We start from the raw sequence: 19758 nt of genomic DNA, 5'->3' as shown, positions 1-19758 counted from the left end.
GCAGCACGTTGATGGACCCAGACTGCAGATGATCTCTTTGACTGTTTTGTCAATGACAGGTGTGAAATGTGTCAGCTTGAGGCGTCTTGCTGGTTGCAGAATAGTTATTTGTGTTCTGGAAATGATTGCATTTTTTATACTTTGAACTTTGTCATGAAAGAATGTTGCAAACTTATTGCACTTTGATGTAGAAATGAGCTGTTAAGGGCAGTGAAACTGGAGGGTTTGTTAATCTGTTAACTGTAGCAAACAGTGCACGAAAGTTGTTACTCGTGTTATTTCAGAAAAATAACTCCCCCTTGTTCTACGTAAGATTTGGTTGAAAGCATGTAGCTTTTCTTTGTAAACCTTATAATGAATCTGGAGCTTTGACTTGCACTTGGCTCTCCGGCACTCCCTTTTCTGTGCCATGGCAGACTCTTCTTTTCTCCATAGTGCCTTTTGCCTACTTTTTACAATTCTAACCTTGACAGGAGCAATGGTATCCAAAACATTTACAACACTTGACTTATAAGAGCTCAACAGCTCATCCACGTTAGAACACGGGGAGTTTTCAAACTTAATCCTTGCCGTAAACTGTGTCCATTTCATTAATGAGTCTTCTCTGAACACCTTCTGGTTTGGGTGCAACAGACAAGTCAAAAAAAACACAAAAGTGATCAGATAAAGCAATATCCACAACATTCACATTTGAAATAGCAAAACGTCTGCACTCAACAGAAGCAGGAAGCAGTGGAATAAATAAATAAATATGATCAGGTTCTCAATTTGAGGGTTGTTAATAAAATTATTTCCCCTGGTTGGGTATAACAGAAAATAATTGAGTGACCACTGGCTTATGTTGACATAAAATTTCTATTACAAGTTGCTGTTTGTCGATGTGTAGTATAGTTAACTTGTTATCTCTCTTATATGTTTTTGCAAAAGCAGATGTGGTTCCGTCAAACTCAGTAAAAACAAATAAAGGAGGATGGGCGGGGCAACAGGAAAGAAACTAACACTTACCTTCAGCGCTTCGGCTTAGAACCAAATCTTCTTTCTAATTTAGCAGTAGACGTCTCCGCCGTTCTTTCATTTTGCAGCTAGCAAAATGCACCCATTAAAATTTTGCACAAAGGAAAACGATATCAAAAAACTGCCGTAGGTTAAATAATCGCCCATTCTCCATGTGCCTCTAGCGAAAGTCCCAAGTAAATGTGCAAGCAATGGCTATTTTTGGTTAATGTAATGTAATGCTGGTCGACCACTGCTAATGTCGACATGGGTCGGCCAATCCGTGGATGTCGACTTAACAGTGTTCCACTTCTACAATTTGAGCACTCTTTATATAAAAATGATAATGCTGTTTAGTGTTTGTGGCTACTGCTTTTTGTTCTTTGTTTCTTTAGACACAATTAATATCTATCGTAATGATTTTACAGGGTCTGGGGCTGTTTGCTGCTCGAGACATGGAGAAACAAACAATGGTGATTGAGTACACTGGAACCATCCTCCGCAATGAGGTTGCCATCAGGAAGGACAAGGCCTATAGATCTCAGGTGTGCATCTGTTTTAAACCAAAACCGCTTTCAGCATTAGTTTACTTTATCTAAAATTAACAGATTTTTTTCTCCTTCTCCTTTACAGAATCGATCAGTGTTTATGTTCCGCATCGACAGCGAGCACATAGTCGATGCAACTACAACAGGAGGGCTTGCAAGGTACCATGATATTCTTCTACTTGCTCTTTAGCAACTAAACTAACACAACTAAGCACCTCCATTTAGTATACAGAAGGTTCCCAAAGTGGGGTATGCAGATTGCTGTAGGGGGTATGTGAATAAAAATTGAAAACAGCCTGACTACATTAGTGCCAAACACTGAGATTTACGTAATGAAGTTGTTCATTGTTCTGTGTGCATTAGATAAGTAAGTTTGACGACAACGTTGTGCATTTAGAGTTTAATTTGAAGATTTTTCAAGATCCTATATATTGTGTGCTAAATGAAAGCTGGTCTTCTTATGTGGTGCTGTGACTAATTAATGTGTTTTCTGAGCTGTATGAGCCTGTCATTTGTTTGTTGATTGGATGAACTGTTAGAAAGCTCCCAATTTTGCACGTGTAAGTAAATGTATGCTTTCATAATAATGTGTTTTCTTCGGGCATTGCGTCCACTTTCACTTTGTTCGGCGGTCCTTGAACACACCATGTGTGACACAGAGTGAGACTTGTGGGTGTGACGTTCTCTGACGCTGCACAGACAGACGTGTGTTTTCTATTCTTCTTTTCACCTCGTTCTTGTTCACAAATGTTAATGCTGTGCGTGAATGCACACAGGTGCGCTTTAATAATGTTACCTCTGTGCTGCTGTGCATTTTCGCTTGGTGCATATTCTCATGCTATATGTCCATTTGGCTCAGTCACAAACCTCATATTGAATTAATTTCCTTATTGATTTCTGTACATTATGTGCCTTTTTTTATAATCATTTATAATTACTACGTTTACATCTGATTATTTCCATGTTGTTGCAGACCAAAGCACAGCAAAAGTGCATAAAGATCACAGTTCGCCACATCTTACCTCTCAGCTTGTCACCACTTAAATACTCAATACACATACAAATAAATTCAGAAGACAAACCTGCCAAAACATATCTTACCCCGATAATACCCTCTCCGTTTTAAATTAGTCATCTTTGTGAGCAGTTTCTAAAAACATTCTCATGTTAAGTATTTATTTGAATAAACCAACTTGACACGCATATTTGGCTTTGATTTTGTCTAAACTCAACTTGCTTAAAAAATATATATATCGATATTCAACCTAAATACATCGGGATATGACTTTTGATCCATATTAAACAGCCCTATAAAGTAGTAATATATAATATCTTTAATAAAGATATTTAATAAAGATGTTTCATTGTGTGGTTTTTGTTTTTTAAGTGTGCATTAGTAGGGTGTACATGACTTTCAGTCAGATGTCTGAAGGGGTACGCGACTGTGAAAAGTTCGGGAACCGCTAATCTAAAGCAGTCACATTTGTACACAATCAGTTTAAGCAGGCCGAGAGTGAAGTCCTTCCCTCTGGCCTTTCTTTGTTGGTCTAATGCACTCCTGTCCGTGACCTTGGCTGTTTTTTGGGCAGAGGGCCTCAGGCTGCCCAGTTCAAAGTATTTTGTACTGTACATGATCAGTGTGTGTGTTAAGGTTGACTATTTTATGTATTGGCATGTGACATTTCTTACATCTGTGACCAAAATGCTTTGTATCACATTTGTATCCTATTAAAACAATGAATTATATGCTTCAACCAGCCAGGTATCTGTTCCGTCAGCTGTTTCTCTGATTACAGTAAACAGATGTACTGTCCCCACAGAATGTGTGCATTCACCTTTTTAATTTCTTTCTTTGTTGATCAACAGGTACATCAATCACTGTTGTGCCCCAAACTGTGTTGCTGAGGTGGTAACGTTCGAAAGGGGTTACAAAATCATCATCAGCTGCATTCGACGCGTTGAAAAAGGAGAAGAGGTGGATACTCTTACTTTTTATCTCTCGTTTTTAAAGATATGATTTTGCTATACAGTGGAACCTCCAAAGTTGAACTCAATGCATTCTGTGACTCTGATTGACTTCCATGTTGTTTTTATTTGCAGCATTTACACATTTTTCATCAATTGATTCCTCTTACTACTCTACTTTTTCGCCTTTTTTGTAGAACTCCTCCCACATTTCCACCAATTCAAACTAATCCAACATCAAAATATTCAGCTCATCAGGACACATTGACTATCTAAGACCTGTCAAAAAAATTCTCAGTTACTATAATTTAATATTTTTTGTGATGGTTTTCCCATTGAAAATGAAAGGGCAATTTATGTGGCGCCCCCTACCAGTGGCAAATAATTTCCATTATGGTAACATTCTGCATATTTTTACTAGAAGACATGGCTCGGGTAGAGTGGTTGCTGACTCAATCCTTGATCTCGCTGTATTTCAAAATCTGCTGTTTTTTGTCTGCTTCATCTAGCTACACAACAGTTTTTACTCTGTACTCTTGTTAGCATCTATTGTTCTGGCTCGGCAGGGCAGGGCAGGGCCGAGCCAGAACAATAGATGCTAACAAGCCAGTATCAGAGTCGTTCATACCCAATTCAGGGAGCGACACTTCCCTTTTATCGGAGGTGTTAATAACAGGATAGGATTATACCACTACTCCGCCCAGGCTTAGTGTAACGAACCAATAGGAGGAGGGTGTTGGCACACCAATTCCGCCCACTCTTACTGTATTTAAGGCCTAAGCTACCAGCACTTATTAGTTCGCTGACGAAGCTCTTCGGATGAGGAGCGAAACGTCCGACACCTTCTTCACAGAAGTACAGATGACGTCTCAAGAAGCCTTTTCCTCTATGGACAACTCCTGTACGACTGAGAGCCTACACAGAAGCAGTTTTTACCATAGCAAACCATATGATTTTATTTGCTCCCGGCTTTCCATCATAAAACCTTATTTAACAGTAAAGGCATAGTTTTAAGTAATATTGTAACATTCTTCACTGTACAAGTATAAAGAAAAGCAAATCGCTGTATCAAACTAAACAAAATAAAGTAAAGCTATTTACTCTTTGTAGATGCCTGAACAGGGAAGTGTCTGCTTCAATTTTTTTTTTTTTTTTAAAAACCTTATGTAGTATTTAATGTATTAATGCCATGTATTAGTATGTAATTGTATTGCTCATATTGTGCTGAGCAGCCAGAACCATCCTATGTTTAAGTTGGAAGTTATATTTTTCCCAAAATATGATGGTTAATTGCAGTTTTTTTGTACGATCTCAGATGTTCCACTGCACTTTTATTGAGCAGGACAAGTGCCACGTGCGATACTAACGTTTGCTTTCTCCTTCTCCAGCTGTGTTTCGACCACCAGTTTGACCCCGTTGGCAGCGGTCAGCACAAGGTCGCCTGCCACTGTGGAGTTCCCGAATGCAGGAAGTGGATCAACTGAACGACGACAATGACAACCCTCAAAGCATTCCGTGCTCTAGTCTGTGGATGCTGCAGAAGAGCGACTTCACACTGAAGTAGTTTTGGCCTGAGCCCTCAGAGAGCTGGCTCAAGTTGGTTCATGAATGGAACACAGTAGCAGGATGCAACTTGTGCCATATGTGAGAGTGAGGCTGTCCTAAAGCTACGCCTCCTCGCTCTATCTGTAAGTGTGTGTTTGGCTAACACGGGGTGTGGAATTCACCAACGAATGAGAAAGCACTGTGCAGGGTGCGGCCTTATTGCTTACTAAGGGCAGGCCCTTTTTTTGTGTGTGTGCGCGCGCGCGTGTGTGTGTGTGTGTGCGCGCGTGTGTGTCTGTCATACTATCATTATGTATGCCTATGTATGACTAAATGTAGACATCACTGAATAAGGAATGTACAGCAATGAATACTGCGAAGGGAATATTAACTTGCACTAAAAAAAACAAAACAAAAATGAAAAAAAAAAAATCCACACAGACACACAAAAAACGTTAAAAATACTTGATTCCATGAGTCAGTTTTATCATTGTCATGTGATGTGTGTGGAGAGGTTTTGTATTTATTACTGAGTGAATGGATTTATTCTCCAAATGATGAGCTGAAGAAGGCTAGAACGATGACAGAAGAAGACATGCTGTTACTTTTTGTATAAAATGTACATAAAGAAAAGTATAGAATAACCGACCAAATACTACCTTAACCTTCTTGATGTTGGGTGTTTTTACATTAGTTTCCTCTTCCTGTTTTGTTTGTCATTGAAATTTATTTAAGATCGAGCGTTATTTCTGTTTTGAGAGTATATATTATGATTATTCTGTACAGAATTTGTAAAATAACCACAATAATTCACAAAATATTTTTGTTGTAAAAGTAAGGTATTGTAGCTGTAGTGTTTTTGTGACTTACACACACTTTAACCACTCAAGAAAAAACAAAACTATTTTTGTTGACTAACGTAACAAATGATCAGTTCCAGAATCAGAATAGAAACTCATTAAACATGTGCTATTAATCAGGTTTGATTGTAAAGAACTGTGAATTAGGTTTTGAACCCCCACCCTAAAAACACAACTTTTTAACACAAATAGGAACACCAACGTATATTAACCTGTTGTTGTTTTTAATGTTGCTTTTAAAAGAAGGTGCAAGTGTCTAATAATGAGTTAGACAACCAGGAGTGTGCGTGTGCGCGTGTGTGTTTGTGTGACAGAAAGAATCATGGGGGATCTTTTGCAACCGTCGCTTCCCTCTCTCTTTTTGGATAGAAAGGCATTGTCTTTAATCAGAACTATTTCTTATACTGACACGTCACAAGTCACATGCGTAGAAATGGACAAGTTTTTTGCGTGCACAATTTCAAGTCGACTGTAAAAATTTTTGGAGACAGTCTTAGAACTTGTGATGTATATGGCATGTATTTTTTTAACTTTCCGAAGACTCAATTGTATATATTTTCTCAATGAATGGTTGTAACAAAGTTGTTCCTTGGATATTTTTCTTCTCTTGTATGATATGACATCATCCTGCCAGTGTGTTTGTGCTACATTTTCTTGGTCGTGTAAAGTAGTCCCATTTGTTTCTTTTGATCTCCCCCAACCTGTCCCTTTTTTGTTTGTTTTTTGAAAATGCCTTTTGAAGTGTACAGAGTATGGGGTTTGGAGTTTGTGGAATTGAATTTAGAAACATTTACAAAAATAAACTATTTTACATGTTAGCTTCTTGTGTATGTCTGCATATTCAAAAGCTGAGAAAAAAAGATGTATTCTGTATACTTCATTAATTAATATAGTTTTTGCTTGTTCATCCCTATTACACCCAATACAGTAAGTTGGCTTATTTGTAAGAGATCCTAGGGACATTTTGTTCCATTTTTTTCCCAGCCAGTTTGACTGATGAATGAACAGAAGTTGAATATGCTTTTTGTTTGTTTTTAATTGCTGTATGTGCCTAACATTTATCGTAACTAATGCAGTCCTTTATGTTACGTTTTCTATGTGGAGCACAGGCCTTTATAAATATATATTTGTCCACAAGATGGTACTACATTTTCCCATTCAAAGCATGCAGCAAAATTTCGCTCATTTTACAGTTTTTGCAAGGGTGCCTTTGTACTGAAATAATTGGTGGTTGGAATGGTGTGTGTGTAAAAAAAGAAATTTTGTTATGCTTCTTATCCTCATTAGGGTCGCGGGGGTATGCTGGAGCCCATTCCAGCTAACTTCAGGCGAGTGGCGGAGTACACCCTGCACTGGTCACCGTGTTTCTACATTACCTTTTATTTTGTTTTTTGCTTTGTGTCAGGGTTAAAATTCCCCAAATCTAATTAATAATTGATACTTATATTTCAGGCTAGAGTAGTTTTTCAAATAACTTTTTTTAAAGGGTAAAAAGTTACATTTTACAGCACTTTATGGGAAGCAGACACATTTTACACTGAGGAACTCCAATGTGAGTTTGTTTTAAATGTGCGTAGAAAAAATAACTGCATTAAATCAATGTTTTCGCCAATCATTGACCTACCTCAGGGCCTAATAAGTAATAAGCAAGTACTCCTTGAAGTGTAGTTTATGAAATTACAAAGTAGCAAAAACATACAGTATAAAGCAGCTAAGCTGTCTTGGCTGACATGTCTTCAACATTACATGGAAGTTGGGAACAGTACCTTCTGGACTAGCAGACCGGGGTAGTGGTCCCCCTTTTCAAGAAGGGTGACCGGAGGGTGTGTTCCAACTATAGGGGATCACACCCCTCAGCCTCCCTGGGAACGTATTCCAAGGTGCTAGAGAGAAGAGTACGACAATTAGTCAAACCTCGGCTACAGGAGGTGCAATGTGGTTTTAGTCCCGTTTGCAGAACACTGGACCAGGTCTACAGCTTTGCAAGGGTACTTGGGGGGTACATGGGAGTTTACCCAACCGGTCTACATGTGCTTTGTAGACTGCATTCGACCGTGTCCACCGTGGTGTTCTGTGTGGGGTGCTCTGGGAGTACGGAAAAGGGTGGATTGTAACTTCCGGGTTGGTAATAAGGTCTTTCTCCAGGTGGAGGAGTTAAAGTATCTCGGTCATGAGTGAGGGAAGGTTGGAGCGTGAGGTCGACAGGCGGATTGGCGCAGCGTCTGCAGTAATGTGGTTGCTGTGCCAGATTGTTGTGGCGAAGAGAACGCTGAGCCGGAAGGCAAAGCTCTCAATTTACCGGTCATCTATGTTTCCACCCTCACCTTTGGGTTGTGACCGAAAGAACAAGATCCCGAATACAAATGGGTGAATTGAGTTTCCTCTGTAGGGTGGGTGGGTGAGGAGCTCGGTCATCTGGGAGGGGCTCAGAGGAGAGCCGCTGCTCATTCAAAGAGAGGAGCCATTGAGGTGGCTCGGGTATCGAGTCCAGATGCCTCCCTTGTGAGGTGTTCCGGGCATGCCCAGCCGGTAGAAGGCCCCGGGGCAGACCTAGGAAAAGCTGGAGGGATTATGTCTCACAGTTTGCCTGGGAATGTCTTGGGGTCCTCCCGGTGGAAATGGAAGAGGTGGCCGGGGACTGGGAAATCTGGACTTCCCTACTGACACTGCTACCCCCGTGACTAAGACCCGGATGAGCGGCAGAAAATGGAAAAGAATGAAACATGTTATATTTTGGGCTGTATTAGTTTTGAAAGATTTACTTATTTAAAGTGTGGCAAAACATGTACAGCAGTTTTTATCGTTTGGGTAAAGTGTGTGAGTGAATTTCAAAGCCCTCTTAACGGTTAAATTAGCCGAGCATTGTTTTTTGTTTTTTTTTACAATTTGCACCCTTCGTTTTGGATGTGGTTAGATTATACAGGTGTGTGAATCATCCTTGAACGTCTTGTAAAACGTTGTTACACTATATCACTTATTTTCTGGTGCCTCTAGAAATCTAGAAAAAAATAACATTTCAGAGGTCTTGTGATGATGCTCTGAACGGTCAGACGTCTGCCTGCCATTGAATCCTCGCCATTAAAGGTAATTTTGTAGTATTTTTTTTTTTCAAATTAAAGCTAAATTTTAATATTCAATTTGATTCATATTGAAATTTGATTTGCAGTTGTCATATATTAATTTCTTATTAGAATTATTATGCATTATTTATATTATATCATCTCAACATTAAACACCTCAAACTGTTTTCTCTTGCTATAGTTTATAACAAAAATGCCTAGCCTAAAGCCTAAGTAGCCTGAGAATACAAAGTACTGTTTCGCCACGGTACGACTTTAAACTAATGACGTGCAAAAATGTTAAAACCTCATTTCCTCCCATATGTGTTTTTATACATTTTTTTATGACAACATACTTAGACTGACGCGGCATTGTATTTTTTCCCTCAGCGGGAACCATGCCAAAAGGTGGAAGAAAGTACCGTAACGCCGCTAAACAACACGCCGTCGAACGCCATTTGTCGACGGGTGCCTTGCCTCCGTCGAGGGCCCAGCCTACTTCCTGGTGGTACGCACGGCGTCACTGTAAAAGCGAGGAGGAGGTTTGTTGTTGGTAATCTGCAGTCGTGATTCAGCCCTTTAGTCGAAGAAAAATGGGAAGCACGGTGATGGAGTCTGGCAAGGGAGGCTCCAAGAAGCTGCCCAAGAGGAGGAGAAGTCTGCGTATTAACATACCGGTGAGTCTGTGAAGTACACAACTAATATGCTTTTTAACTGTTGGACATCGACTATTTACTGCAGCGCCTTTTGGACCGGAAGTTGTTGCAGAGTCAAGCGCATGCGACGCTAGTGTGTGATTGACAGCTGACATCAAAATAAACATTTTGATTGAGTGACCCTAAACATTTGCACAGTTTTTCCCATACCTGACTCAATTGTGTTCGTATGCAGTTGTAGCTAGCAAACTTTCTGTGAAACAAAAATCCACAATGAGTCATGATTTATCAAGGACTTTTTGATTGACAATATTTCGATTACCATATTTGAGACATGAAAGACACAGAATATTAACGCACGCCTCTGTTTGAAGCAGTGCGCCACTGCACTCACAAAGATACATTGTGTCAATTAAATGTCATTCGATTGATGTGCAGGTGTGCCTAGTAAACTTTTCGCTTTGTTTATAGAGTGGGACAATGCATATTGATGAACATAAAATACAGATCCGTAAGTGTTATTGTGCCTGGGCTTTTGTTTTTCTCCCCTGACTAGACTTTTGGACTGATTCTATATCACTGTGGACTTTAAACACTCCTGATGGCAGAGATCTTCTTGCATTGATTATCGTCCATCATCACGCTCTACCTTTTTACTTTAAGGTTCTTCATATTTTTGAGACACAATCATCATGCAGGAGTAGGAATCAAACATGTTGTGGTGTGGTATGGAAAGTAAGAAAAGAAAAACAAAGCTGTAAATAATCATGGGGGTAGAAACACGAGTATAGCTCATGCAGTGATAAAGGAAAAGAACAAAAGGTGATAAAAGATAAATAAAATAAAAATGGTGTGTAAGGTTTGAAGGAAAGTTTGAATTTGAATGAATAATGAAATCAGTTAAAATAAGCAAGAGGGATTAAAGATGAATAAATAAATACTGGTGTAAATATCTGACAGAAATATGTAATTCATAAATAAATTCTGAATGTAAATTAAGCAGTAATCTATTCATAACGATCAATGAAGTACATTGCTTAATATTGTTATAAAGGGCATACATGCTTCTGCGATGAGATGACTTTCTAAGATGAGCAATTAAGAATTTGTTAAATTGAATGTAACTGCTGTACTGCTTCTGCATGTAGTAAAAGCAGTTGCTGCTAAAATTGAAAAATAAATTAGTGGCCCAATTTATTTCATTATTGTAGTTTTGTAGTAGTTGATTGTTGATGGCTTTGGTCTATTAGACGGTATCAGGCTTTGTGGGTCGTGTCTTTTATTTTCCTTGAAGTCAAAATGACAACATCTTCAATATATTGATATGTTCAGTTCCTTGATGTCTTTGATAGCAAGGACTTTGGTGTCTTTCTTGTTCTTCATTTAATTTGATGTAGAGTTTACAGTTGGCACGCCAAGGGCCTTGAATTTCAACTTGCTTCTTAAAGGTGCCGTCTGTCATGGTTAGGTACTGCCATGCGAGTGCTAGCGTTCAAACGTACTATAGCCCACCCTCTTCCTACTCAGCCGTGACTGCTAATTGTCGATAGCTTCTCTGAGATGTATGTGTATGTGCGTGAGCTGTGATTGACAGCCATTAATGCCACTCCCCCTTTTCAGGCAGAACGACAAATCTCATTCAGTTTAATTCGTAATTGTAAAGAATATATACTTTTTTTAATGCACAATCTGTTCTCTGAAACCATTATTGGTAATATATGCTAGCCGGTGGTGGTGTTTTTTTTTATTTTTTAAGTAAAAAAAAAGTTCACCCAAAGAGGAATAGCAACTTTTAAGTCGCAAGCATTTTTGGCAATGTCAGTGTTTCGTTTTTTTCAGGTGCTCATTCATGTAGACATCTGATCCTTTCAGCTTGGCTTCTCTGTTTCCGCAATGCTATTTATTTTTATTTGTTGGTGACATTTATGATGAGATGGTGAGGTGGTGTGTTATTTCTCCCATACGTTAGAATGCATGTATCCACATCCGTTAATTGCAGAAAGTTGGCCACCTGTTGTTGTTGTGTTGAAGCAACATCCATTTCTTCATGCTCTCTGTTTTCAACTGCCCTGGCAAAAGACCTGCATGAAAATGAAGCCTGTACAGAGATGAATCTCTTTTCTAGCTTTTCTTTCCATATATACAGTGGAAAGCAGTAGTGTTTGACAAATGTGCATGTTTCCTCATGCATTTTTGTCATTTGTTTCTGTGCAGGACTTTGCGGCATTTACTTCTCCCCAAGCGGAAACGAGTTGCTCAACTAAAACCCCAAAGACGGTAAAGTATTTCTAGCATTTCTGCACTCTCGTAAACTTCCACCCCTAAGTCATTTGTCAGTGGTAAATGCATGAAGCTTAATGACACAATTTAGGCATGGTTTACAGAAGGTGGCTATCTATAAAGGTAATAGAAAGGTTTAAAGGTAATAGAAACAGTTTTCATAGGAAATAATGGAAAGTAAAATCATCTGTTCCAGTGTCAAACAGCCGTCATAAACCCAGGCCATGTTTTAAATGTCCTGTGTGCAATATGTGATGAACACATTCGCGTGAATGCCACTCTTCTTCTGCGACGGAGCGCCGCGGCCATCTTGTTTATGTATGTGTTGCACAGCGGAAGAAAATGCGAGTGTCTTTATCACATACACAGGAATGCACAGGCGAAAGTGCACAGGGATACGGTGGGAGAAAAGTATAATAACGAGAGTTTTCTGGGGTCTGATTTTTTATTTATTTATTTTTTTTGAGGAGGCATTTTTTGTGATGTAAACGTATTACTCGTTTGAACGCATATTGTTTTGAGAAGCCAAACTCTTTACTGAAATGGCCCCAGAAACTAAGCGGAACTACATCACCGAAATCCAACAAGAACTGGACTTAGGAGACCAAGTGGGGGGTAAGTCTCTGTTAATGGACTGCACTGCTGATGGGGATCTCGTACAACTTCATGTAAAAAAAAAAAAAAAAATCCGAACTATCCCTTTAAGTCAAATTGTACTGAGCAGCCAGAACATTTCATATGAACAGTTACATGTCCTGTTTTATGGTCAACATCACCCTTTTTTTTCGTGATGTACTGTATTTTTTCCCAGAAACTTGAATGAACTCCAAATTATACAACCTTATGGGCATGGGGATGTGCCACTGTAATAGCCAATTGTTTGTCTTCTAAGAAGGACTTCTTCCACGTCGTGCTTGTCTGCAGTTTTGTGGGGGGTTTTGTCTCTCTGGAGGCTTTCATCAGACCGACAGTAACCTAATGCCATGCGTGCATAGCAGGCCCACAAAGGATATTGATTGTTGTAAAAGAATACAGCCTACTTCTTACTATCTGCTTTAGTTGTTATCAGTCTGGACAATCCTCATTGACCTCATACAGCAGCATTTGGCTTTATCACTGAAATATTTGTATTTTTTTTAAACAGATTCTGTCTGCATTTCTTCTGTTTTCCTGAAGTCTTGCCCAATGGCCTTGAGTGAGATTTCTAAGGGTATGTGCCCTCTCTGGCTGAGATTTGTCACAGGATTGTTTTAAAAAGGGGAAATAAGTGTGTGAGAGGTGCAGCCTTAAGCAAATAGTGTCCTTGTGGGAAGACCAGACAAAACATTCTCTGTTTATATCTTGTGTGCTTGTGATTATTACTGTATTTCTTCAAATGGCTATTCAACCACGGATAATACCAGGCATATCTATTCAAGGGGAGGCGATTATTGAGGCACGGCGTCAATAGCAATGGAGGGTCCTATTTGAAGATACCCACCAGCTCAACCAGAACTTGAGATCCAGCTGTATATTGAAATGTCGTAGAGTAGTTTAGGCCACAAGTGTTTAAAAGATTTGCTGTTGCCAAGCAGGGAGGAGGCTGTGAGTGTGTCTGCTTTGCTATGAATCAGTGCAGCAAATAGAGCGTTTGTCATACAGTAGGCATGTAATAACACAGAAAGACCTCGTCAAAGATGCTGTCACGATTTATTTAAATATGGGATGAATTGATTGTCAGGGAGAGGCTATTGAGAAAAAAACATATTGCTAATATTTGGCAGAGGGAAGTGGTGAAGGATTATCAGATAGTGGAAATGGATTGAGGAACAGCGTAGCATGACTTGTAAAGTCCAGTATTTTTTATAATAATAATATCACACAATATTATGTGTATTTTATAACAATGTCAAGTGAAACTATTATTATTAAGTGAAGCTATATTAGAGTATTAAACAAATTACACAGAGCTATTATGGAGAAATGTTGCAAAACAGCAAGGGGAGAGGCAAAAAACAACATTGTCTCAATATAACAAGATTACCTTAGATACTGTGTACAGCTTGGAGTATGCCTAATTCATCTGAGAGACTGTTCGCATGCCTCAATAGGTGTTGCTGTTTGGATTAGCAACTGAGTTCAAAGAGTTAATGACTGTGTGTGTGTGTGTGTGTGTGTGTGTGTGTGTGTGTGTGTGTGTGTGTGTGTGTGTGTGTGTGTGTGTGTGTAAAAAATAGCAGCTATGAGGCATCTATTTGGGGAGAGGCGTTTATTTGTTCATGTGGACAATGTACCCAGCGACTCATCGAGACACTGTGTCTAGTAGAGTAGGGGCCACAATTTGGGGAAATGCAGTATACCGTATGCAGCCTGCCAACGTGTACGCAGGCGTTTTGACCATTGAATATGCTTGTATGCTTCACTGCTCTCCTTGTACACATTTTGGTGCATTTTGCCTGTTTCAACATGACGTACACCTCCAAAAAGTCCATGAGCTGCAGCAACGCAGACCATTTAGGTTGTGATTGGTCGGTGTGTTGATTTCCTGTCTGTATACGACTCATTCAGAGGGCAGACAGTCCACCTCCACGAACGCCTTCTCCTCCAGTTTTGGAGCATTTGCAATACAAATTACTGTTGTAAGGAATTGATTAACACTCACCTTCTCTCTTTAATTAACATTGTTCGTTCACTACAAAGGAAGCTAACAAGCGAACTAGTCGACAAGAGTTGTGGTTGCTCAAAGAGCACTCAACCCTGACAAAGAGCTACAAATGCAGGGTGTTGAAAGTGCAGCCCAGAGGCCATATGCAACATTCAGCACAAATAAAACTAAACAGCAAAAATGGGAAGAATAGAGCAAAAAGCATAATGTACCGTAAATTCCACTGTATAAGCCGCTACTTTTTTCCTTTAAAACTGAACCCTGCGGCTTATACAGCGGTGCGGCTAATTTACGGCTTAATTCTAATCTTGTGACATCGCTTTTACTTAAGAACTACTACTAATTGTGCTCGCGAGTCTGTCACTAGTCACAAGCGCTTCAACAGGAGCCAATTACCAGCCAATTACCCATTGGAAGTCATATACAGTATACCAGTAGAACAACATAATAGTCTAGACATAATAGTCTAACATAACAGCACTAAATTCAACACACAGCAACTAAATACTAAAAAGGTTTGTATACAAATATACAAACAAGTCCCAATATGACTGAAAAAAACCAAAAACAACATTTTAAAGTTTCCCATAAGGCACTGCGTCTGAGCAATGCATTCATTGGGACGCTGCAATGACATCAGCTTCCCTCTGGGCTTTGTGCTCTGGGTCCTCAATCATTGGAACAGACATGTAAACAAGATGGCTGCGGTGCTCCGTCGAGAAAGAAGATGCAAGCGTCTTCGTCACATACACAAGAATGGAGAGGCGACAGTGTTCAGGGATACAGCGAGAGACAAATATAACAGTATTTGTGGGGAGGCATTTTTGTGATGCACATGTGTTACCCTTTTGAACACATATTGTTTTGAGAAGCCAAACTCCTTACTTGTGTAACCCCATCGACTACCTGGAAGTGCGTTCTTCATCACCGAAATCCGACCAGAACTGGACTTAGGGGACCAAGTGGGGGGGTAAGTCGGTGTTGATGGACTACACTGCTGATGTCATGCAGCTGCATGTCAAAAAATCCGAACTGTCCCTTTAATGTTGTTTGTAAGACAAAACCATGAGTCAGGCTGTTACATTGAGTAATGACCTCCTGCAATTTTCAATGGGTTGACAAGCTCGTCGAGAGTTTTTTCATAGCTCATGATTGGCTCCTGTCAAATAAAAAGCTAACTGGTCCTCACGGACATGTACGCGCCACAATATGCCACTTCATGGCGTGGACACGTGCGACTTATATCAGAACATATCAGTTTTTTTCTCTAAACTTAGTGGGCGTGGATTATACACGGGAATGTACGGTTATTAAAAAAAGCATAAATATTGATATTATTAACTAATAATAACACAAAGCTTTGACTTTGAGTATGGATTATGTTTTTTATTTAACCTTTTTACAAAATAAAAAACAATTTATTGAAAAAAAAATCAGTCCCCCACAATTTGAATTTTCAAACTGGCAGGTCGATGTCTATGTTTTTTCACTCTCACCTCCCAATCCAAAAGCCCGCCAAAAAATGCCTGGTTGTGAATTTGAACAATTGCAAATGCAAACACCAATGTTACGCAATGTTTTCCCAACTGTTACAAAACAGTTGGGAGAAAAAAAGAGGTATATTCTACATATTGATAGAATAAGACTATATATAAATGAGGATATCCCAAATATTAAAAATACAACAAATATAGTATATAACCTCCTACTTTACACTTTGAGGTCAAAATAGACAATCTATTGGGAAAAAAAAGAACAATTATTCATTTGCACTTTAGTGATTAATGGCCTCGTCCCCACCCTTCACAGCTAAGTGAGAAACAGACAAATGAAATCCAATGAGAAATGATTTTTATGTGTAACATTTAACAGCGTACCAGCATGGCTTGACCTGTTATTTATACCCACATTGCATATCAGACAAAAAGGAGAAGTTCCAGTGAAAGAAAGTGCAATCAGCTTCTGGCGTTACATTATCACAGCATGAACCTGCTGGTGCGGTAAATAAAACTGCATCCTTCCTAATCGTCTCGCAGGGACAGCGTTGCATACGCTCTGCCAGCCCCGCTAAGGGAGAGCCTGCTGTGAGGAATGTGCCGCCATGTCCGCAGTCAGCACCGGTGCAGTCCAAGTCCAGCTTGGGTTCTCCGAGAACCATCTTTCCTTATCCCTGCTATCAGGACTCCGCACCCAAATCCCCCCGCCGCCTCAGCTTCAGTGGCATCTTCCGCTCTGCATCCAGCACCAGCCCTGCAAGCATCAAAATATTCTCCAGAGCCCGCAGAAGTAAGAAAATATTAATACTTTTGCACTGTTTGATCCACTTGTATGAGCATTTACTGCTAGTATTTAATAACACATGGTAAGGTTACAGGGTCTTTTCTGCGATGCTTTGTTGGGGTTGCAAAGCAATTTTTCCATGAAGAAATTTAATACATCTGTTCCAGAGTCAAACTGTCACCATCAGGAAATCATTATTAATTTTGTACATAACATTTTAACGTACAAATATAAAAATTAGTCAACATGAACTGATGCACGTGTAAAAATTAAATCAACTTTCAATGTAATGTAAAACTTGAAAAGAAAACACTTGACCTTCAGAGAACACAGGACATATACTGTAGCTGCTAGCCAGGCGGCGGCTTGCTAGTGACAGTATGTAAACAAGCAAGTGAAAGCTGCGCTTCTCTCATGATGAAACATCCATTCCTTTGTGTTGTTGAACGAGGTGCGCCAGACAAGCGATCGCTTGTGCACCAAAAAAAAAAGAAGCTCAATCTGTCAGCAACATTCCCAAGGAAAGTGAAATATTTTGGCTTTGTTTACTGATGGATCGCTCACTCCAAGGCCAAATTTTTGGATTACTGTATAAGTTACGGGTTTGGCATTCCACTGATGGATGCCCTGCCAAACTCACTATTGCTATGGAGACACATTAATGATCTAGTTTGGTACGAGGCGCCACACAAGCTTCATGGCTAACAATTCTAACTGGCACATTCGTCAGCGCCCGTGTCTCCATGCACTAGGTTGGCTGATTACTATTACATAACCCAAACATGGAAACAGGCCTACTACGCAAAGATGAGTCATGTGTTTTTGGCTCACACAGGCGCCCATTCTTCACCCCCCCCCCCCCCCCCCCCCCCCCCATTTCCTTGCAGTGGGTCACTTTGGCAGGGGCTGATGGACTCACTACACTTGGGCCAGACCTCAGAGTTGTTAGTGACGGCTCAAACATAGGCTTAAACATATTCACTGCAAGATTCCAGCCATGTTAAACAGACATATTGGGAAACTTACTGTATGTCTCACAAAAGTGATTTTATTGTATCTTCTCAAGAGACAATACTATGTAAATGAAACTTGGATATACCGTGGAACCTCGGTTAGCGTGTTTTTCGGTTAACGTTGAAAATTGACACCATAATTTTGCCCCTGTTTGTGTGCATTTTTTTAGCCTATGATAGGGCGCGTGTCTTGTCGTGTTGTTATTACACTGTGTGAGTGTATCTGTGTTCTTAATGTAGTTTTAGTGACAAAATGTCCTTGTTACCATCCTATTAGCTTGCCACTACATGGAAACAGGAACACATTTTTATAGTTTTACAATTCTGGTTTTATATATATATGAACTAATTCTAAATGCTTACAAATAACAAGTGAAAAGGATAAATTAACATTTACGGTTACTTTTACCTTCATTGAAGACGTGATTGTTTCCAAAGACACGGCGTGGCAGCGAGAGCAACACCGACACCACCTTCCTGTTTTGTCATGTTTTGTTATTTATTGAATTGTACAGTGTTTCTCAACTTATCTACCACACATTGGCACTTGAAACTTTCTTGGACTATATTTTGGGTTATGGAGGTGAGAAACACAAATGAATTCAAGAAATAACTCATAGCAAAATAGGAAGGTGTTGCTGAAGAGGAAGGCGTTGATCGCACTGCCACATCGTGTTTTTGGGAACACAAACATTTCTGTCCCCCAGTGGGGACATGCCAGAAAATAACCACTGCTTTAGTGAGATACTCTATCTACAAGATGGAGTGTGTCTGGAGGGAATTCTGTCAATTCATCCAAAAGGACATTTGTGAGGTCAGAGGTCACCTCCTAATGTTTTTTTCAAGGGCGCATAAGGGCAGTTGTCTCCAGTTCTTCCACACCAAACGCATTCAAGCACGCCTTTGGACTGTTTTGGCATCCTTTCTGTTCATTTCCTCACTATTGACATGGTTTTTGGCCATTTGGCATGGCCATTTGAACTACTATACTATGTGTGCTGTACTGTACACCTTTTTTCTCTCATTGCAGTGCTGTTTTTCTTACACTCACCACAAGGGTGCGCTCAAAGCTTAATATCGGTCTTCTTGAGTTCCTTCACCTTGTGTTGGCATTATTTTAAAGCCTTTTGCATCTCAGGGTATTATTACAGAATTTTTGCAGGACCTTTTTCTGGAGTCTCGTCCATGTCTTCCATCTTAAATATCTTTTATCTTTTATCTTATATCTTATATATTTGGTAATATAACTGAGGATGATCTCCGGGAGCTTTTTAAGGCTCGCACAGCCTGCTAAAGTCAACTGTTAAGGCTTTCCATGGCCTTTTCTGGAAGTGACCAGGCTGTGGTAGCTACCTCATTCAACCATGCTGCGCCTGTGCTGAGGCCTCTCTCTCACTTGTTCTTTCTCCTCACTGTTGCTATAGTGTGCTGTATGTTGTCAGTAAATAAAAGGAACAGGGCATTTTTGGAGCCTTGCAAAATACGCAGTCCTTTAAAGGGCAGTGTGATACATGTGGATGCATTTTAGTAACTAAACAATGAAGGAGTCATGTAAAGCGTGAGCCGTCTTGGACACGTTATTGCTAATGTCATCTGGCAATGCAAGTGGAGGTCTTCTGATCAGCTGACTGAACATGGGTTGCCCCCCCCCCCCCCCCCCCCCCCCCCCCCCCCCCCCAAAGGTCAGCTCTCTCCCCTAAAAAAGGTCCTGACAGCTGACTGCCAAATGTCCCAGCAGCCACACACTTGATTGTTCATCTGCCATGCAGGGACGAACATGGGATGTCCTCATTTTTTCTCATGACAGGGGTGTCTAAAGTTTGGCCCAGGGGCCATTTGCAGCCAGACACTTGTTTTTTATTGGCCTGCGGCAAAAAAAGGCTTTGCAAAATAAGGCTTAATTTTATGAAAAAAA

At 40.0% G+C, this 19758-nt stretch overlaps 2 protein-coding genes across 19 annotated transcripts in view; both read left to right on the top strand.

Annotated features, from left to right (window-relative positions):
* Positions 1-6729, top strand: part of kmt2cb (lysine (K)-specific methyltransferase 2Cb) — an 88250-nt gene extending 81521 nt beyond the window's left edge. For all 8 annotated transcript variants that reach the window (XM_054769351.1, XM_054769349.1, XM_054769347.1 and 5 more), the window contains 4 exons: positions 1422-1538; positions 1627-1700; positions 3408-3516; positions 4895-6729. In XM_054769351.1, the coding sequence (XP_054625326.1) occupies positions 1422-1538; positions 1627-1700; positions 3408-3516; positions 4895-4990 (396 nt within the window). In that variant the 3' untranslated portion in view covers positions 4991-6729. The remainder of the gene's footprint in view (positions 1-1421; positions 1539-1626; positions 1701-3407; positions 3517-4894) is intronic.
* A 1645-nt stretch (positions 6730-8374) lies between these two features.
* LOC129177832 (5'-AMP-activated protein kinase subunit gamma-1-like) overlaps positions 8375-19758 on the top strand; it is a 44383-nt gene continuing 32999 nt past the window's right edge. For 7 of the 11 annotated variants that reach the window (XR_008569671.1, XR_008569675.1, XR_008569674.1 and 4 more), the window contains exons 1-3: positions 9490-9647; positions 11841-11903; positions 16587-16836. Coding sequence is in view for 2 of the 11 variants with exons in the window: in XM_054769354.1 (XP_054625329.1) it covers positions 9564-9647; positions 11841-11903; positions 16587-16836 (397 nt within the window). In the remaining 9 variants the exon portion in view is untranslated. The other 4 variants (XR_008569677.1, XR_008569676.1, XR_008569678.1 and 1 more) reach the window with 4 other exon arrangements.

This window comes from Dunckerocampus dactyliophorus, chromosome 2, assembly GCF_027744805.1.
Source record: "Dunckerocampus dactyliophorus isolate RoL2022-P2 chromosome 2, RoL_Ddac_1.1, whole genome shotgun sequence".
NCBI lineage: Eukaryota > Metazoa > Chordata > Actinopteri > Syngnathiformes > Syngnathidae > Dunckerocampus > Dunckerocampus dactyliophorus.
The sequence above is the reverse complement of the archived record's forward strand: the minus strand, read 5'-3'. Positions and strand labels throughout refer to the sequence as shown.